At 41.8% G+C, this 16,302-nt stretch overlaps 1 protein-coding gene across 1 annotated transcript in view; it reads right to left on the bottom strand.

Annotated features, from left to right (window-relative positions):
• Positions 1 to 16,302, bottom strand: part of LOC146855394 (uncharacterized) — a 54,562-nt gene that overhangs the window by 20,957 nt on the left and 17,303 nt on the right. Inside the window, exons 3-5 of the mRNA XM_085651131.1 lie at positions 8,116 to 8,207; positions 5,678 to 6,659; positions 3,995 to 4,172 (exon numbers count right to left, since the gene is read on the bottom strand). Of these exons, the coding sequence (XP_085507257.1) occupies positions 3,995 to 4,172; positions 5,678 to 6,659; positions 8,116 to 8,207 (1,252 nt within the window). The remainder of the gene's footprint in view (positions 1 to 3,994; positions 4,173 to 5,677; positions 6,660 to 8,115; positions 8,208 to 16,302) is intronic.

Raw genomic sequence — 16,302 nt, 5'->3', positions numbered from 1 at the left:
AAAACATTCTCTTGTGACCTTACTTTGGCACATATGTTTGTTTTAACATTAAGGCAACTGACGTTTTATGCGAATGGAGTGACCTTGTCGTCAAATGACCTGATATATGAGGAGAGGTTGTGATTTTTCCTTCATCTATTTCCTACGAGGAACTTTACACAGGTCACATAATAGGACTAGTAAGTGAGGATATTAATTTTTTCCATTAAGTATAGCAAGTACCGCAAGAAAATACACTATAAGGGTTAATATAAGGTCATAATTCTCCCTTTTTTTCAATTCCTTTCCTTCTACAGTATCATATTAAGGGGATTAAAACTCCATGTTATTGTCCTCTTTTAAGCAAATCCAACTTGTGACACGCACGAGACAGACTGAGGTAACATTATGCTTTATCCTATTTGATGAGATTCAAAATAGGACTACCTCTATTTATAAGAGTACTGTTAGGTTTGCTTATAATGCACATTGTTTTCACCAGCATGCCTTTGCTATACCTACAAGCTATTGTCACATGCATGAACTTTGAAGACTCAGTCTTATTAATGTGTAAATCAGACCACATTTATTGGTCTATTAAAGTCGTTGAGGTTGGTTTTCTAATTTGACTAACTCAGGGAATGAAACCTCTGATTATATGTATTTTCATCATTTTTGGTTACCCAAGGTGTTTTTAAATGTATTATATGTGTTTTGAAAGGGCTTATAAACTCTAGACTAAAATCATGTTTATATATATATATTTTGTTGTTTTGTTGTTTAGTAATCCCTATGACGGAGTCCTGATGAAGGCCTAGCTGAAACGCGTTGGTTTTTCCACAAAGCCGCCAGTCTCTGTATGGTTGTTAAATATGGACAGAAGCTCAAAATTAATATGTATACGAAAGGATTGCAATTGAAATAATTGACTTATCAGAGAATTATAATTTAGAAATTGTGCGATCAGGAATATGAAATCATGATGTCCATTGTATTGATTGTTTAAAGTATTACAAGCATGTGGTTCAATTTATAATATTGGGATTATTTATGTCTGTTATTTTTATATATAAAAAATATGTTCTATTAAAAAATAATATAAAAAAATAACATCAAAGAAAAAGAATGAAATAAAATAGTCTATATTTCTAGACAGTTGTTCCTGTTTTTATCATGTTATTGTGTTTATGTATGTCTTGACTTTACTTGCCCTTCTACAATTAACTACACTGTGCCCAGTGTTGTCATTTTTCCATAATGGTGGCCATAAGATCTGCACCCAACACTGAGGATAAAGACCAATTGAAATCTTTTCTAGGTCTCACAGAATATTGTTCTAAATGTGTAGAAAATGTTGCAGATAAGACAGAAAGTGTGAGGAAACGTTTGCATAAGGGGAGCACGTTTGAGTTTTGAGAGTATTAGGAAAGAGATAGGTGAAGCAGTGATTCTTGCTACATTTGATGTCAAGTGTATATCTCTTCTTACTGTAAATGCCAGTACCACAGGTATAGGAGTAGTTTTGTCTCAAAAGCTTGATAAGATAGAAAGAACAGTGGCTTTCACTTCTTACACCCTGAACCAAGCAGAAAGGAACACTTCGGTAATTGAACGAAAAGCCCTAGCAGCCGCATGGGGTGCGGAATATTTTCTGGTATATTTGTGGGTAGTGGGCTTCATATTAAGAGCCTCCGATCAAGATTCTGTCTGCTGGTGGGGCTGGTAAAGGATCAGCAAGATTTGCTAGGCCTGCAGATAGATTGCAAGAATATCGCTATGATTTAGAGTTTGTACATAGATGGAAGAATGTGCTGGCAGGTTGCCTAAGGAAGATGTCATTGGATTGGGAAACAGTGGATGGGGCAGCTGTCAAAAGCTTGGATACTGAAGTAGTTGCTTCTGTTCTGAATGTGGTACAGAGTGGTTTGGGTGCTTTCACTAGGTAGGAATGGGAGGAAGAAATGAGTGTGGGTTAAGTATTAAAGGAGGTGATGATTATGATAAAAAAGCGGTGGGGGGAAAATACTGTTTCTATGTTCCTGTTCTGATTAGTTACTGTGTCTGTTGTCTGTCCCTTGTTTTATTCTTGCCTCGTTGTTCCTGGGTTTGCCTAGTTCCTATTTTTGACTGCTTATATCCAAGCTGGTTTTTCATATGCTGATTCCTTGTCTTGTATTCTATGTTTCTTTTCTGGCTGCATATTTCTGTCCTGTCCTATTTAGAGTGCGGATTTCCAGAATTCACTGGTCTGTGTATTCCAGTCCTGTGCCTGGCCCTTATTCCAATCCAACTTTTCCCTGGGCCCATTTCCTGTTTCTGTGTTAGTTCTACTGTTTTCCTTTCACTTCTTGTATGTTTTATTATTATCCTGATTTTTAGTGCTTCCAAGAGTGCCAGTTGGACTCTAAGGGGTATGCCTTTTGAAAAGGGAACCACCCAGTGCTCCTTCTCTGTAGGCGCTGCTGGGTGTCTCACTGAACTCTGTGTGATAAATCTGCTAATTGCCTCATTGTAAGATCTATTTAACCTCACAGATAGATCACTTCCTGAGGAGCAAACTATCATTTATGATAGTTTGTTTATCGTTTCCCTGCTCACCCTTCCCGAGGTTTGTATTAGAGTATCTTCACAGTTTCTTCTGCACACTTCCCAATTCCCTGTTCACGGCCTGTTCAAACCTGCTTAAGTCCTCAGCTTCTGTCCTGCCTTCTTCTCAACCTTTAGGTAATCATTATATGTTTACCCCTTCAGGGGAAATTCCTTATTTCTGCAATAAACAAACACCCCTGTGACCGTGCCTTGTCCCAATCTGAGCTTGATCCCTGACACCAAACAGTGTTCCCACACTTCTCCTAATAAAAACGGTACCCCACTTTTGTGCCTGGGCCTATTGACCCCATCAGGAAAGGCCTCAAAAACAAGATGTGTAAACATCACATTTTCATCTTGAAAAATGTGGGCAGCTGCGGAATTTGGGCCAGCACTTTGCTGCCACTCAGGAAAACTTACCAAACCAATCAATCAATCAATTAGGTTTCTTGTAAAGCGCGACTACTTACGTGTTGGTATCCCTAGGCGCTAAAGGAGGGATCTGCAGTTCAGTCGAAGAGCCAGGTCTTGAGGTCCTCCCTGAATTGAAGCAACAAGACATCTCTGAAAATTTAGAGGAGTCCAAGGTGGATAGATTTGAATGGTTCCCACTACGCTTTCTTACCCAGAATGTGCTGCAAACCTTAAACTTTGACTAAAATCATTCATATTTCTCGCTTGTGATGGGGATGGAGATGCTCTGCCCCCAGTGGGGCAGAAAGACTGTCGTGCCTTAAGGAATAGGGGTGGGGCCTGATGTCAGGAATGGTCAGCCTCCAATTCATTCTTTTAAATATCCCTGGCATTCAGCAGGCAATCAATCAATCAAATTAGCTTTATTCGACGATTGTCATAAAAGCATACAAAGATTGGATATAAATACAGCAAGAAAAAACACATTAAAACAGTTTTAGGAAAATAAATAGTGTTACAATTTAATTCATAATTCAAGGGTTTAGACAATCTGCCCAGCCAACAATTTACTCCTAATCACCCAGGCCCTCCCAAGGAATTTAGCAACAGATATATAAATACATGGAATTTCAGTAGAGCGTAAAATTCTAACTGCTACCTTAGCATTCCTAGTGCCCAGCTGTCGACACATTGGTTTTATCCAAGCCCGTCGCGGGATTACATATGATGGACATTGAAACAAAAGATGGTTAATTGATTCAGCAGATGCCATGCAACCCGGGCAATTTAGTATGTTTCTCGAGGACCATCTAGATGTAAATTCTCGAACTGGAAGACTACCAACTCTAAATTGGAAGTAAAGCTTCCTATCCAAAGAATTGGTAATATCATCCCAGAAAGAAGCCTGGGAAATCGTATCCTTAAAATCGAGAAATACACCTGTTAGTGAGAGAGAGGCTGTACTTCTATAAACTCAAATAGCCACCATTTCCCAATATAAAGCCTTCAATACTTGTTTTGGCGGGAACCTGGCATTTACTGGGTCCTCCCACAGATCTTTTAGACCCAACTCTTTGAGCATCTCATATATCCTATGGAGCCACTTGACTTTGTGAAAGGTATCGATCTTAATTATGTCCATGAGGCCACGGGCAAAAAGCCCAAGTTCCGGGGTATCCCATAATCGTCGCCTGTATAAAACAGGGCAAAGCGAGGCAATTAGTGCTATTGGTCTCATTCCTAAATCATAAAACAAAGGACACGGGAGTACTCTGTGGTAATCTAGTAAGATTATGTAAAAATCTATTTTCTGAGGTAGACATTTTATGTAGGTTCTCAAACCCCCATAACTCAACTCCATAGAGCGCTGCACCAACCACTTTTCCATAATACACACGGACTGCCGGGTCGATTGGTTTTGTCAAAGATTTGGTATGTTCTTTGCTCAGCGCACCAGAGAGTTGAGAATGTTTGAGGGTTGCCAAATCTACCTGCTTCTTCCAGCCCAAATCATGTTGGATACAAATACCTAAGTAGATAAAATCTTGACCTTGATCAAGTGGCAGGTTATTCATGAATATTTTACCCTTGAAAGATTTAGACTGATTAAAAGACATAAATTTAGATTTTAAAACATTTATTTCTAGCCCACGAACTGAACAAAAGTCCTCAAAAAAAGATTTCTGGAGGCCGCTCGGGGTTTTAGCTATAATCAGACAATCATCGGCAAACATTAAAATAGGAATTTTGGCACCTGCCAATGTAGGGGCATCTACGGTTGCGTCAATTAGCAATTTGGCCACATCATTGATGTACATAGAAAATAAAGTTGGCGCAAGAACACAGCCTTGCCTAACCCCCTTCTGTATAGGGAACTGGGTGGTCACTTGTCCTACACAACCCCACCTGATCTGTGCAAAGTTGTCCACGTGGAGTCTAACAATTAGAGAAAGTAATAAAGGTGGCATACCCATTATGTCTAGGACAGCCCATAAAGATGCCCGGGGGACAAGATCAAATGCTGCCCTTAGATCAATAAAGGCAGCATACAGGCTGCCCCCACCTAAGAGCAAAATGCAACACCTGATCGATGGTGCTTATTCGAGCTCTGAATCCAGCTTGCAAATGGGAAAGAATTAAATGTTCAGAGGCCCAGTCCAACACTTTGTTCAAAATCAACCTACCCAGAATTTTTTGTGTGGTATCAATCAAACTGATTGGTCGATAATTACCGGGGAGGGACTTATTCCCCTTCTTAAACACCGGAATAATTTCAGCGCCTTTCCAGGAAGTGGGTGTCGGGGCACCTCTAGCAATCAGATTAGCTAATACTAGTGTATACTTTCCCCAGGATTCACTATTACTCAGAAAAATATCGGCTGGAACTCCATCCATACCAGGCGCCCTATCTGGAACCACAAGTTTTAGGGCATTATCAACATCACCCAGGGTAAAAGCTTCATCCTGGTACAACACAGGTTGAAACTCAGGGGTAGTGCTCTGGCATAAAGGGACTCGAAATGTTCAACCCACGCTTTTTGCGATACCCAGTTTTGGGGTTTATCAGGATTACCCCCACTTGCGAACTGCCCAAAAGAGTCTAGAATCATGTTGGGCACCTGCTTCCCTGAGTTCCTGCCATCTTTGGTCATCTCATGCTCGTTTGGATTTTGATATTACTTGCTTATAAGCATACCTTGCAGAGCGGACACAGGAACTTACACCACTTTTGAGGGCAATACCCAAATTCAAGCGAGCTTCTCTACACTCTGGGGAGTACCAGCGTGGGGAAGAATCATACTTGTTCATGTTTGGTTTACATGGCCTCACAAAAATATCTCTAAGTTCTAAGAAAAAAGATTCATGAATCGTTATACCAGGGGTACGGGATAAATCTAGGGCACTCTTTTTATACTCAGCCGCTAATTCCTCAGTAGCAAAACTTAGGCTACTTGAAATAAGATTGAGATTTTCTTTACTTTGGACTACTTTCACCCATCTAACATGGCGCATATCATTTGCAATGACTAGATCTTGTTGAGTCTGAACAGACAAGTCGTAGCAGGCAATAGGGTACGCCCAGGACAAGAGTGACAAAGAAAGAGGATTGTGGTCACTCTCTAATCTATCGATAATCATCGTACCTCTCAGATCAACCCACAGATCAAGGGATAACAAAATATAATCGATTCTACTGGCACGTAAGCCACTCTTAAAAGTATTGGACCCTACTTTATCTTGCTCAGACCTGCCATTGGTTGCTCGCAGCCCCTTGTTCAAACAGAGGGCATTAATCTGAATTGCCACTTCAGACCAACGATTGACAGGCTCAAGGTCTAATTTTGGGATACCCCATAGACTATCCTCCTCATCCGAAACACTGCAGTCGGCACCAAATAAAGGTTCAAAGGTAGTGTTGAAATCTCCTCCAATGATTACATGGGAGTGCTGAGAATAGAGAAACATAAGTTCCTCCAGGCAAACTATGGTATCGGACTTCTTACCACCAGTGCTTCTAGCATAAACATTATAAATGCCTAGAGATTTCCCATTTTTAAACTTGACATTGAGAAGCTGAATATCCGGATGTAAAGTAGGAAACTCATTGACAGTAGTGCCAAGGACCTGCTTAATCCAAATAGTAAGACCGCCTGAAGGGCGCCCTTTTTTACCCTTTTCTGCAAGAACATTACAATTCAAGAACCCAGGAGTAGTGGGCCTCTAGGAGCCAAGTCTCCTGGAATAAACAAACATCATAAAGATTGAGAAACGATGTCCAATCAGGGTCGTTAGTTTTTGATTTTAAACCTGCAATATTCCAAGAGAAAAGCATCCCATGCTCTGAATGAATTACACTTCCTTCCTGTTGAACCTCCAAGATGCTACTCAATTGGGGTGTACTCACCAATTCCATAGAAAAACCTTTAGATTCGGAGCTATCAATGGTACCTTGCTCTGAAACAATATTTAAGGTTTTACCAGTCACTAAGGGGCAAACTATAAAGTCATCTACAGCACTTTTATTAGTCAGTCAGTCATTTCGTTCTAAGCATGAGTCACCCATAGACTGACTGTAGAGAGCGTCTGCCCGTGATAACCGAAAGGGAATAGACCTCATTTGTATTGCAGAACAATCCGGGGAGCAGCTTCTAAACTCAAGATTGATTAAATTCCCTGCAATTTTAGCATCAATAAAACCCACCTCTATATAATCCAGCTCACTTCCACCCCGTGAAAACCTTCTAACTCCAGCAATGTCAGCTCTGATCACCGAATGACAGCCCCTCACATGTCTAATCCAGTGTATTACTTTGTTAGACAAGGATTCACTGGTTTCGTAATCGGACCCAGAATGCAACCTTGGGACATTCACCATATATATTTTGTGTGGGTGAGGCGTATAAATATTTGGTTCATGTTTTAAATCTCCTTGGTAAGTCCTACCCCCAGGATAAGTTCCAGGTCTCACGTTAACAGAAGGTGGGCCTCCATGATGCTTCTTGGCCGAGTAGTTACCCACGGGTGTTCTATTATCTCGTCCTACATTTCTCGGGGTGCAATCGAGAAATTGATCAGCCCTTGCCAGTTTTGAGAATCTAGACTGATTACTTGATGAGTTTTGCTCTTGGGGTGTGTTATTCTTACTAACATTAGAAAACTCGCTATACCTGTCTGCCACTATTGGTAAAACTTTATTCAGACCCCCACCTTGCATGGGTACCTTGTTGACAGGATAAGCACTAAAGCCCAAGTTAGTTTCTTCAAGCTTTTTAACAGTAACGGTTAAGATTTCGATTTTGCTTTGCATAGACACTATCAAAGAGCAAAGGTTTTTCACCACCACCAGTAGGGATTTCACATCACTAGCACTTGTTTCTACAGCAGGAGTTCCAACAGTAGAATTTATAATACAACCACCCTCTGTTGCAATCACATCTGGAGTTAGGGCTGGGGGAACTAAAAGAGGCAATGCAGAATTACACGTATCAGTACCAATTTCTCCCAAAATAGAAAATCTATTGTTACAGACAATATTTGCCATTTGATTAACCACAGGTAAGGTCACATTTGGAGAGAGAGAGACATGCTCCTTATCATAAATAATGGCTGTAGCCCTACAGGCAGACTCTTTACCAGGCACCACTGCACTCTGATCCTCACCACTTTTTTTGATGAGAAACATGTCCGGAACAACAACCGAACCTCTAGTAGCCTCCCTCTCCCGCCTGCAACAGAGGTAGAAGGGGTGTTAAGCAGCTCCCCACACTCTTCAATTATGTTGTCAATACGGTCCATTACACAGTTTCCACCTGCATGCAAGCGTTTTTTCTTAGCTTTGGTCTTCCTCAGCTTGCTCTTCCCAGGTGCTATGTTGCTCAGTTCGGATTCGCCCTCCAAATGTTTCCTCTTACCCATGTCTTATGTAGTCTCCGGACGATACACACAGCGCCTTCGGGTCTAGATGTCAGGGGGCAGCCCGTCCCGACCCCAGTCGACCCCTGACGGCCACAGACGGCCCGCCCTTTGCCCGGGCTTAGCCCGGCGCCGCCCGCGCGCGTCCCGCGACGCGGAGGGAGCCTCTTCTTTTTCTGCGCCTCTGGGCGCGATGGTAGGCGGAAGTAAGGTGCTCACGCTAGGCACGCTGGGAGCTGTAGTCTCCTCCAACTGCGGCCAATGATCTCAGTCGGCGGCAGAGGAGACCCACAGCATTGCCGTCCCAGGTGCAACTGTCGGAGCCCAGGTAGGTGCAAGCTCCCTGTCTGCCCTCGCTGGATTTCACAGATGCCCCCGCTCCACCGAGGGAGCCTCTCCCTTTTCTGCGCCTCCGGGCGCGATGGTAGGCGGAAGTAAGGTGCTAGCACTAGGCACGCTGGGAGCTGTAGTCTCCTCCAACTGCGGCCAGTGATCTCAGTCGGTGGCAGAGGAGACCCACAGCGTTGCCGTCCCAGGTACAACTGTCGGAGCCCAGGTAGGTGCAAGCTCCCTGTCTGCCCTCGCTGGATTGCCCCCCAATGCTAGGTATTGTTGCCGTTTAAATGCACCACGTCGATAAAGGAAAAAACACCAGAAAAACTGGTCCTCTCTGAACTGGAACAATGTCCTCCTCAGTGAAATTGACAACTCCAATTAAAGACTGTGATTAATAACAGTAACTAACACATGCAGGTAATTGGATATTATGCTCAGGACAGCATAATATGAAAAGAAGGGAGATAAGTCGGATCTCATTTTTTTGGAAGCGGGGAGGGAGGGTTACCTTTAGATGTTTATGAATCTTCCATGCATGAATTTGATCCAGGGTCAGAGAAGAACATCAGCCGGTGATGAGACATTCAAATAAATCAGGGTATCATTAGAATACTGGTGATAACCTATGATAAAGCAGCGGTTTACGATAGTAAAATGTTTGAAGAATAGATTGTGGATACTTTGCAGGAGACTGAATGGAAAGAGTGAGTGTGTAATCTATCCCCATCTGCTGGAGGGGACTGGTGCTATGCAGGAGGAGAACCAGTTGCTTCAAGCAAAATCTTGAGATAGACCTAATGAAAAAAAAAAGTCATGGAAGGAATGAATCAATTAACTCCAGCCTCTGATAGTCACGGGGTGTGCATTCCAATACACAATCAACAGTCCAGCCCAACCTTCCAGGTCAGGTCCACTCCAGACTGGGACACAAGCACCCCCAGACAAGTTTCAGCCTATATAGGCCTTTGCATTGAAGTGCAGTTTGTGCACTGTTCCCAAGAAGCAAATAATCCCTATCTGGGCATACAGACTGCACTAAGGACTTCATGTGCAACAAACAGCAAATTATTGGAAGAAATGTTTGAGTTAATCTGAGCCACTGGTGATAGCACAGGTATACATTGCAATTAATTGTTTTCTTATCCGCTATGCCTCTCTAGATAGAGACCAGCGGCATGCAAATAGGTTTTGGTCTGGCTCCAGTAGGAAAAATCCAGCTCAAGTTGCCTAGCCAGTAACATTTCCAGAGGGGAACACAAGCAACCACAGATCAACCTCAGACTACTTAGGCCTAGTCTATAAAGTACAGCATAAGACCCATTTCACAGCAAGACTGAGACCCACATCTGAGCACACCTGTCACATTTAGAGCATCTGCTGAAATAAACAACGAAGTGATGGAAGGAATGCTTGAAATAATCTCAGCCCATGCTGATAGCTCGGACTGCATTCCAGACAAGCCAATCACTTTGGCCCTGCTTCAATAGGAACTGTCCTGCCCAAACTAAAAGGCCAAGTCACATATGGAGAGCAACAGAAGACAAAAAACTGATTTTGTCTTTTTGTCCTTGTAAGTGAGTTGCAGCTTTGGTCTAATTGCATAGTGAGAGCAGGACCCATGTTTGTGCATACCCATAATGCTCAGGGCAACTGAAGTAGAAAGCAAAAACGAAATAGGTGGAATGCTTAAATCAATCTGAGACTCTATTAATTACCTGGGCTGCATTCCACCCCTATTGTTTTTTATTCACTGTGCCCACTTCAGACAGAGACCAGTCATATGCAAATCAAACCTGACCTGATTCTAATAGGAACAGTCACAGCCTGAACTAAAATGTTGGATCCTCTCCAGATGGAACCCAAGTGACCCCAAACAGGTTCTGATCTACATAGAGTTCAAGCAGTTGCACACTGATTAGCCCTTTGGCACAGAATGTATGGGACCCACATCTGGGCATACTCATCATATCTCTAGCACAGTCCTTAATTGGTTGCCCATATCCTCTCTAACCACTACTAACAGGTGCAACTTGAATCCTCCAAATAACAACAATCTGTAATGCAAGCCCTTATCCTATTCCATATCAATGGAGGTAATGTAATCTAATGTAAGCTGGACTTATATAGCGCACTGTAACCCAATGGGTATCCTAGCTCTGAGAGTTGCCATGTTGTCATTGTACGTGGAAACGGCCAACCCCAGGGACAAGACAAATAAAGGAAAAGTGGAGAAAGCCAGGGAGAGATGTCGGGACAGATCAGAATCAGAAAAACTCTTTGTTTTTCTCCTTCCTCTGGAACAACTAGGGGGCATATTATCAAGCCAGGCGATAAAATTATTGCCGCTTTAGCGGCAGAAAACTGCTGCTAAACCGGCGATAATCGGCTTGATAATATGCTCTATGGAATTCCAATTAAAGCTCAGGTTAGATGTCTTTCACATCTAACATGGGCTTCAATTGGAATTTCATAGAGCATATTATCAAGCCCATTATCGCCGTTTTAGCGGCAGTTTTCTGCCGCTCAAGCGGCGATAATTTTATATGCCCCCACATGTTTAGCTTTTTCCTGAATTGCAGCAGATTCTGAGTCTGTCTGAAGTCAGATGGGAGATCAATCCACAGCCGTGAGGCTGCAGAGCTGAAGGCTCTGCCTCCAGTCCTTGTTCTTTTAAATCTTGTAGTATTCACCAAATTTGCCATTGATGAGCAGAGATTTCTCGAGGGAATATAACAAGTGTATTTTCTCTGCAGCGGTTTAGGTCCCAAGCCATGTGCTGCTCTAAAGACGATACAGAGGGATTTGAATTGTATTCTCTGACGGATCAGCAACCAGTGGAGATCACTTAGAGCGAGAGATGTAGAGGACCTACGCTGCCTGTTTAGAGATAACTTTGCTGCTAATGTTTGGATTTTTTGCAGTTTCAGTATCAATGAGTTTGGTGCTCCCAGATGCAGGGAGTTACAATAGTCCAACCTGCTCAGAATAACGCTCCTCACCACTTGTGTCCTAGCAGAGATTGGCAATAGCGGAAGTATCTTCTGTAGGGCTCTGATCAGGGAGAAGCAGGTACCAACTATTTTATTGACTTGTCAGTCCAACTGAAGATTGTTATCCAACATTACACCCAGAATACGCACTGTTTTAGCTGGAATGCGCGGTTTATCTGTAGGAGTAAGCCAGAAATCAATTGGAAGGGGGCAAGCTATTTTATTCATGGAGCAATATACCATCGGTGATACCATTCTAACTCTGCCTCCATCTCAAGGCTGCTTTCCAAGCAGTGGCTTATCTTCATACCTGTGAGCACTATCTGTTCACCTACGTGCTTTTGAATCGTCACTGACTAACACCTGCAGCCATATCCGACTTAAATCGTACTTCTTGATTCACTAACCCTTACATGTTCACAAATCGTCCTTCCTAAGGCCTTCCAGAAAAAGCCTCTCTGGCCATTTGCTATCACAGGACAGAAAACCAACTGATTCTCGAAATTTCCAAATCAGATAAAGAGAAAACTAGAAAGCAAGCCTTCTCTTGCAGAAACTTTATTTAGAACCTTTCGACCTCCCCTAGATGTCCTTCTCCTTCAATACTTTCAAATCCAACCTTAAATATGTCCCTTTCAATGGATTTCTCTTTGTGCTGATAATTCTCTGTATTGATTGTTCTCTTCCTAGTTGCCAGGAACATTTAACAATTGGAAAAAATCAAACTGTACATTTTTATAATTGCAAAAAAAGTCTTTCTGTATTCTGCTGTATAATGATAAACATTTATTTCTTATGTGTTGACGTTTATGAAAAATGATTCCCTAATCCTTCTTCCTCTGCTTCAGATCCCTAATTCTCTTCCTCCCCCCAACTTTCCCACGTATTTTACTTCTATTATAAAATGTCCTGTGCTGGCTTCTTGGTTCAGGCTGACCATTTTATTCTGTCCTTTTATATAAAGCTCTGTTTTGCACTTCGCGGCCAGGTCTGACCTGCAACAAAATACTAAACATAAATTGAAAATAAAGCTGAGTTGCCAGGTCTGATAGATATGCAACTATAGCCTTCACCCGCAAATTAGGGTTGTCTCCATCAAAAGGACTAGAAACGACACCAATCTCCCAGATGAAGGTAACCTACGTTTTTGATACAGACTTATTTTTATTACTGGTATGTTGTTAGTGTGTCGAGTTATTGTAATGTGGTGATGTGATGTGTGGTTATGGTATTATGTTATTATTGGGGAATGTCAAAGGCAGTAGGCCATCTTAACCATGCGCACGCTTGCAACACAAGGCAGTTGCCTCAAACCCACTTTCATGATGTAGGGATAAAAGGTGTTAGTACCATACACTGTGTCAAGTACCACAAAAGCCACACAATAGCGTTCGATGAACGATAACATGGAATCTTTTGTCGGGTCATAGAAAAAATTACAAATAGTGGAGGAGATTTGCGCTGAAAGTATACATTGCGTGTAATCACCGCAGTAGCATACTCAAATGATTTCTACTATTAGTTTGTATATAAATATAGTAGGTTGGATTTTGCTGCTATCCCCATGACATACTTTTTAGTAAGTCTGTTTTATGAAATGTTATCTACGTTTTTTGCATTCATGAATTCTTTCACTTTTACACCTGAGACAGTAAACACACATCTTTAAAACATAGCAAAGGCATAAAAAGCAATATCGGTTTTCATTTGATTTAAGACAATGCGCCATGTTTCAACAATGTATAGGGAATTAGACATCGAAAGCTAGTCTTGCTGACAGATCCGTCTCGGAGGGACCTGTGATTGTATAAAATGAAAAGACATGCTTCTTGTACTACATGGTTCATGACTGTAAAAAATGAAATGCCAGCTAATTTTCTAAGACTTAATCTCACAGAGCCCAATTTTCCAAAAAAGGTCTCTGTATAAGGGAAGTAACAGTAACAGATAATGCACATGCATCTGCCAAAACTCAGTCCAACCAGCAGCATTAAATGATTTAACGGTGCACAATCAATATTAGCAAACGTTGTGGGATTATAAACAAGTGTAGTTAACCAAACAAAAAATAGGGGCTCAATTCACGGATAAAGTTACAATGCACAATAGTTTTAAATGACACCTGTTCTTAAGGTATGTTTGTTCGGTGTACTTATGTTCCCTCCCTAAACTGGACTAATTTACAACATTTGTCTGTGATATTTTCTACAAAGAGACACTTTATGCACTAAATCCATTATGTCAGTTTATAATTTGGAAATTAGACACCTAAATAATAGTTTTGGGGCCAGATGTACGACCCTATTTTGCATGCGCAAACGGGTTTGCGACCTTGTTTGCACATGCAAAATACATATGGGCCATGTACTAATCCTATTTAGTGAATAGCAATTTTTTAGCGACTCGCTAAATAGGATTTGCAACTCACTATTAGGAAGGGGCATTCCAAGGGTGTCCCTCCTAATAGCGAGTCTGAGCCCTATGTACGACTGTTTTTAAAAGCAGTCCCAGACATGGAGGTCTGCTGAGCTCAGCAGGCCACCATACCTGGGTGGCCCAGCCATTCCCAATGGGGTCGCAAACTGCAAGTGCCTCATTAATTCATGAGGCATGCAATTTGCGACCCCATTGGGAATCGCAAACAGTGTCTGAGACACTGTTGTACATTGTGATTTGCGACTCGCAATTTGTCGCAATGTGCGAGTTGCAAATCACAATGATGGTGCATCTGGCCCTAAGTGTGCAAAACCCATCATTCAGAACTGCAAATCCATGTTAGTAAGCCACAAAACACCCCCATATCCACCAGTTTTTGGCAGGTACATTCCCAGCCCATAATGCAATCAGATATGTGTTGCTATTAAGTAAAGAAGCAGGAACTTACCCAAGGAAGCAAGACCCTAAAAACTAGTGAGGTGTTGGAGAAAGGGTTTCCACACAGGTAAAAATATATATCGAAATTCAGATTTGCATTTCATTGGTGCTTGCAGAAATATAAATTTAGTATACAAAATGCATGCAAAATATATTCACAAAGTAATACATATGTTGAATGCCTTGACAGTCCAAAATGTAGTCACAATGTTGCTGGAACACTACAAGTGCACATTTCCGGCTTTGCAGCCTTCATCGATCAGGCACTGTTAAGACATCATTTGAAAATACAATATACTATACAATTTCTTACAGCAGCAATTGATGAAATTATGGCATGGTAAAAAACATTGTCAAAGATAGTGTTAAATAAGGAAGTGGCCTAATAGAAATGGAAGGTGAAGTCATGCCATAATAAATTATACCTTGATAGCCAAATCACTCACACTCACACTCAGTAGTCAGAGTTGTGTGTATGCTCTTTAGGAAACTAGGCCTGGGAGAGGTGTATTTGAATACACCCAGTTTAGAATGTTTTGTCACTGGCTTGGTGCATGATTAATTTATATTGGCGCCTAGGAGTAATATAAGTTCAAATGGCTGCATCCTGAATCTATAAGATCATATTTCAGTAAGTGACCAAGAGTGTGACACTCAACCACCTACTAAGCGCTCAAGAAATCCAGATATCCCCCCAGCACTGCGGAGGTACCTGTGTTACAGGCTAGGGCGACCCCCCTCATAGCACAAAAAAAGGCACCGAAGAAGGATAAGCCCCCGATATCACACAAGCTAGGTAATAGGGAAAAATCTATATCCAGCTTTAATTCATGCACGCAGAGTGATATCGCGAAGTTAAAAACTAAATTGGATATAATGGATACTTTTCTTAGAGAAACCCTAAACAGCCTAACTAGCAGAACAGGAGTAATGGAAGAAGCGTTATCCAAATGTCTCGGTAAATGGCAGCCTAATGTGCCAGAATTGGTTAATAATCATACTAGCGGCCCGGACTACTCAATTGGCAGTATGCGGCTACATTTCCAAACCACAAATCCCACTACTGCCAATCAAAAAAAATCAACGTGGGTTTCACATAATAGAGATCGACAAACCCTTATTACTAAACCAAAGACTCTCCATCCGGCAATTTCTCAAGTCCCGGATGGGCCCATGCATACCTCAGGTGCTAACAATATTAAATTGAGACCCCCGAGTGACCAGGAGTTAGAGCCTTTAACAACATATCTGGATCTACCCCCAGCCGTAACTCCGTATACGGTGGTACTAGCAAACATTCCAAGAATGCGCCATGGGGTGGTTGAGTCTTGGGATACTGTAAGAAAAAAGTCTCTATTTTGGCCGGGTGCCAGAACGGGCCTAACCGAGAGGCTTTTTTCTGAGTTCAAAATGGCAAGACTAGTGACTTGGATAGGGAGAGGATGTAAGAATTTGACTGGAGTTTGTGTGGTATTAACTTTCAAAACTCTGCAACTTGTACAAACGATTCTGAGTAGGGATGGAAATCACACCATCTCAGTGCAAAGTATTAATTTAGTTCCTTTAGAATATTTTTACCAACCAACCCATATCAATAACACCAATATAAGTAAGGAACCCCAAGTAGTGATTCGTAGACCCTGGTTTAGTGTCCCAAATTATAACCATTTTGATATACTCCCAAACCTGGAAGAATTTGACAGACTTT

Source organism: Triturus cristatus, chromosome 4_1, assembly GCF_964204655.1.
Source record: "Triturus cristatus chromosome 4_1, aTriCri1.1, whole genome shotgun sequence".
Classification (NCBI taxonomy): domain Eukaryota; kingdom Metazoa; phylum Chordata; class Amphibia; order Caudata; family Salamandridae; genus Triturus; species Triturus cristatus.
Note: the sequence above shows the minus strand (reverse complement) of the source record. Positions and strands in the feature narration are given on the sequence as shown.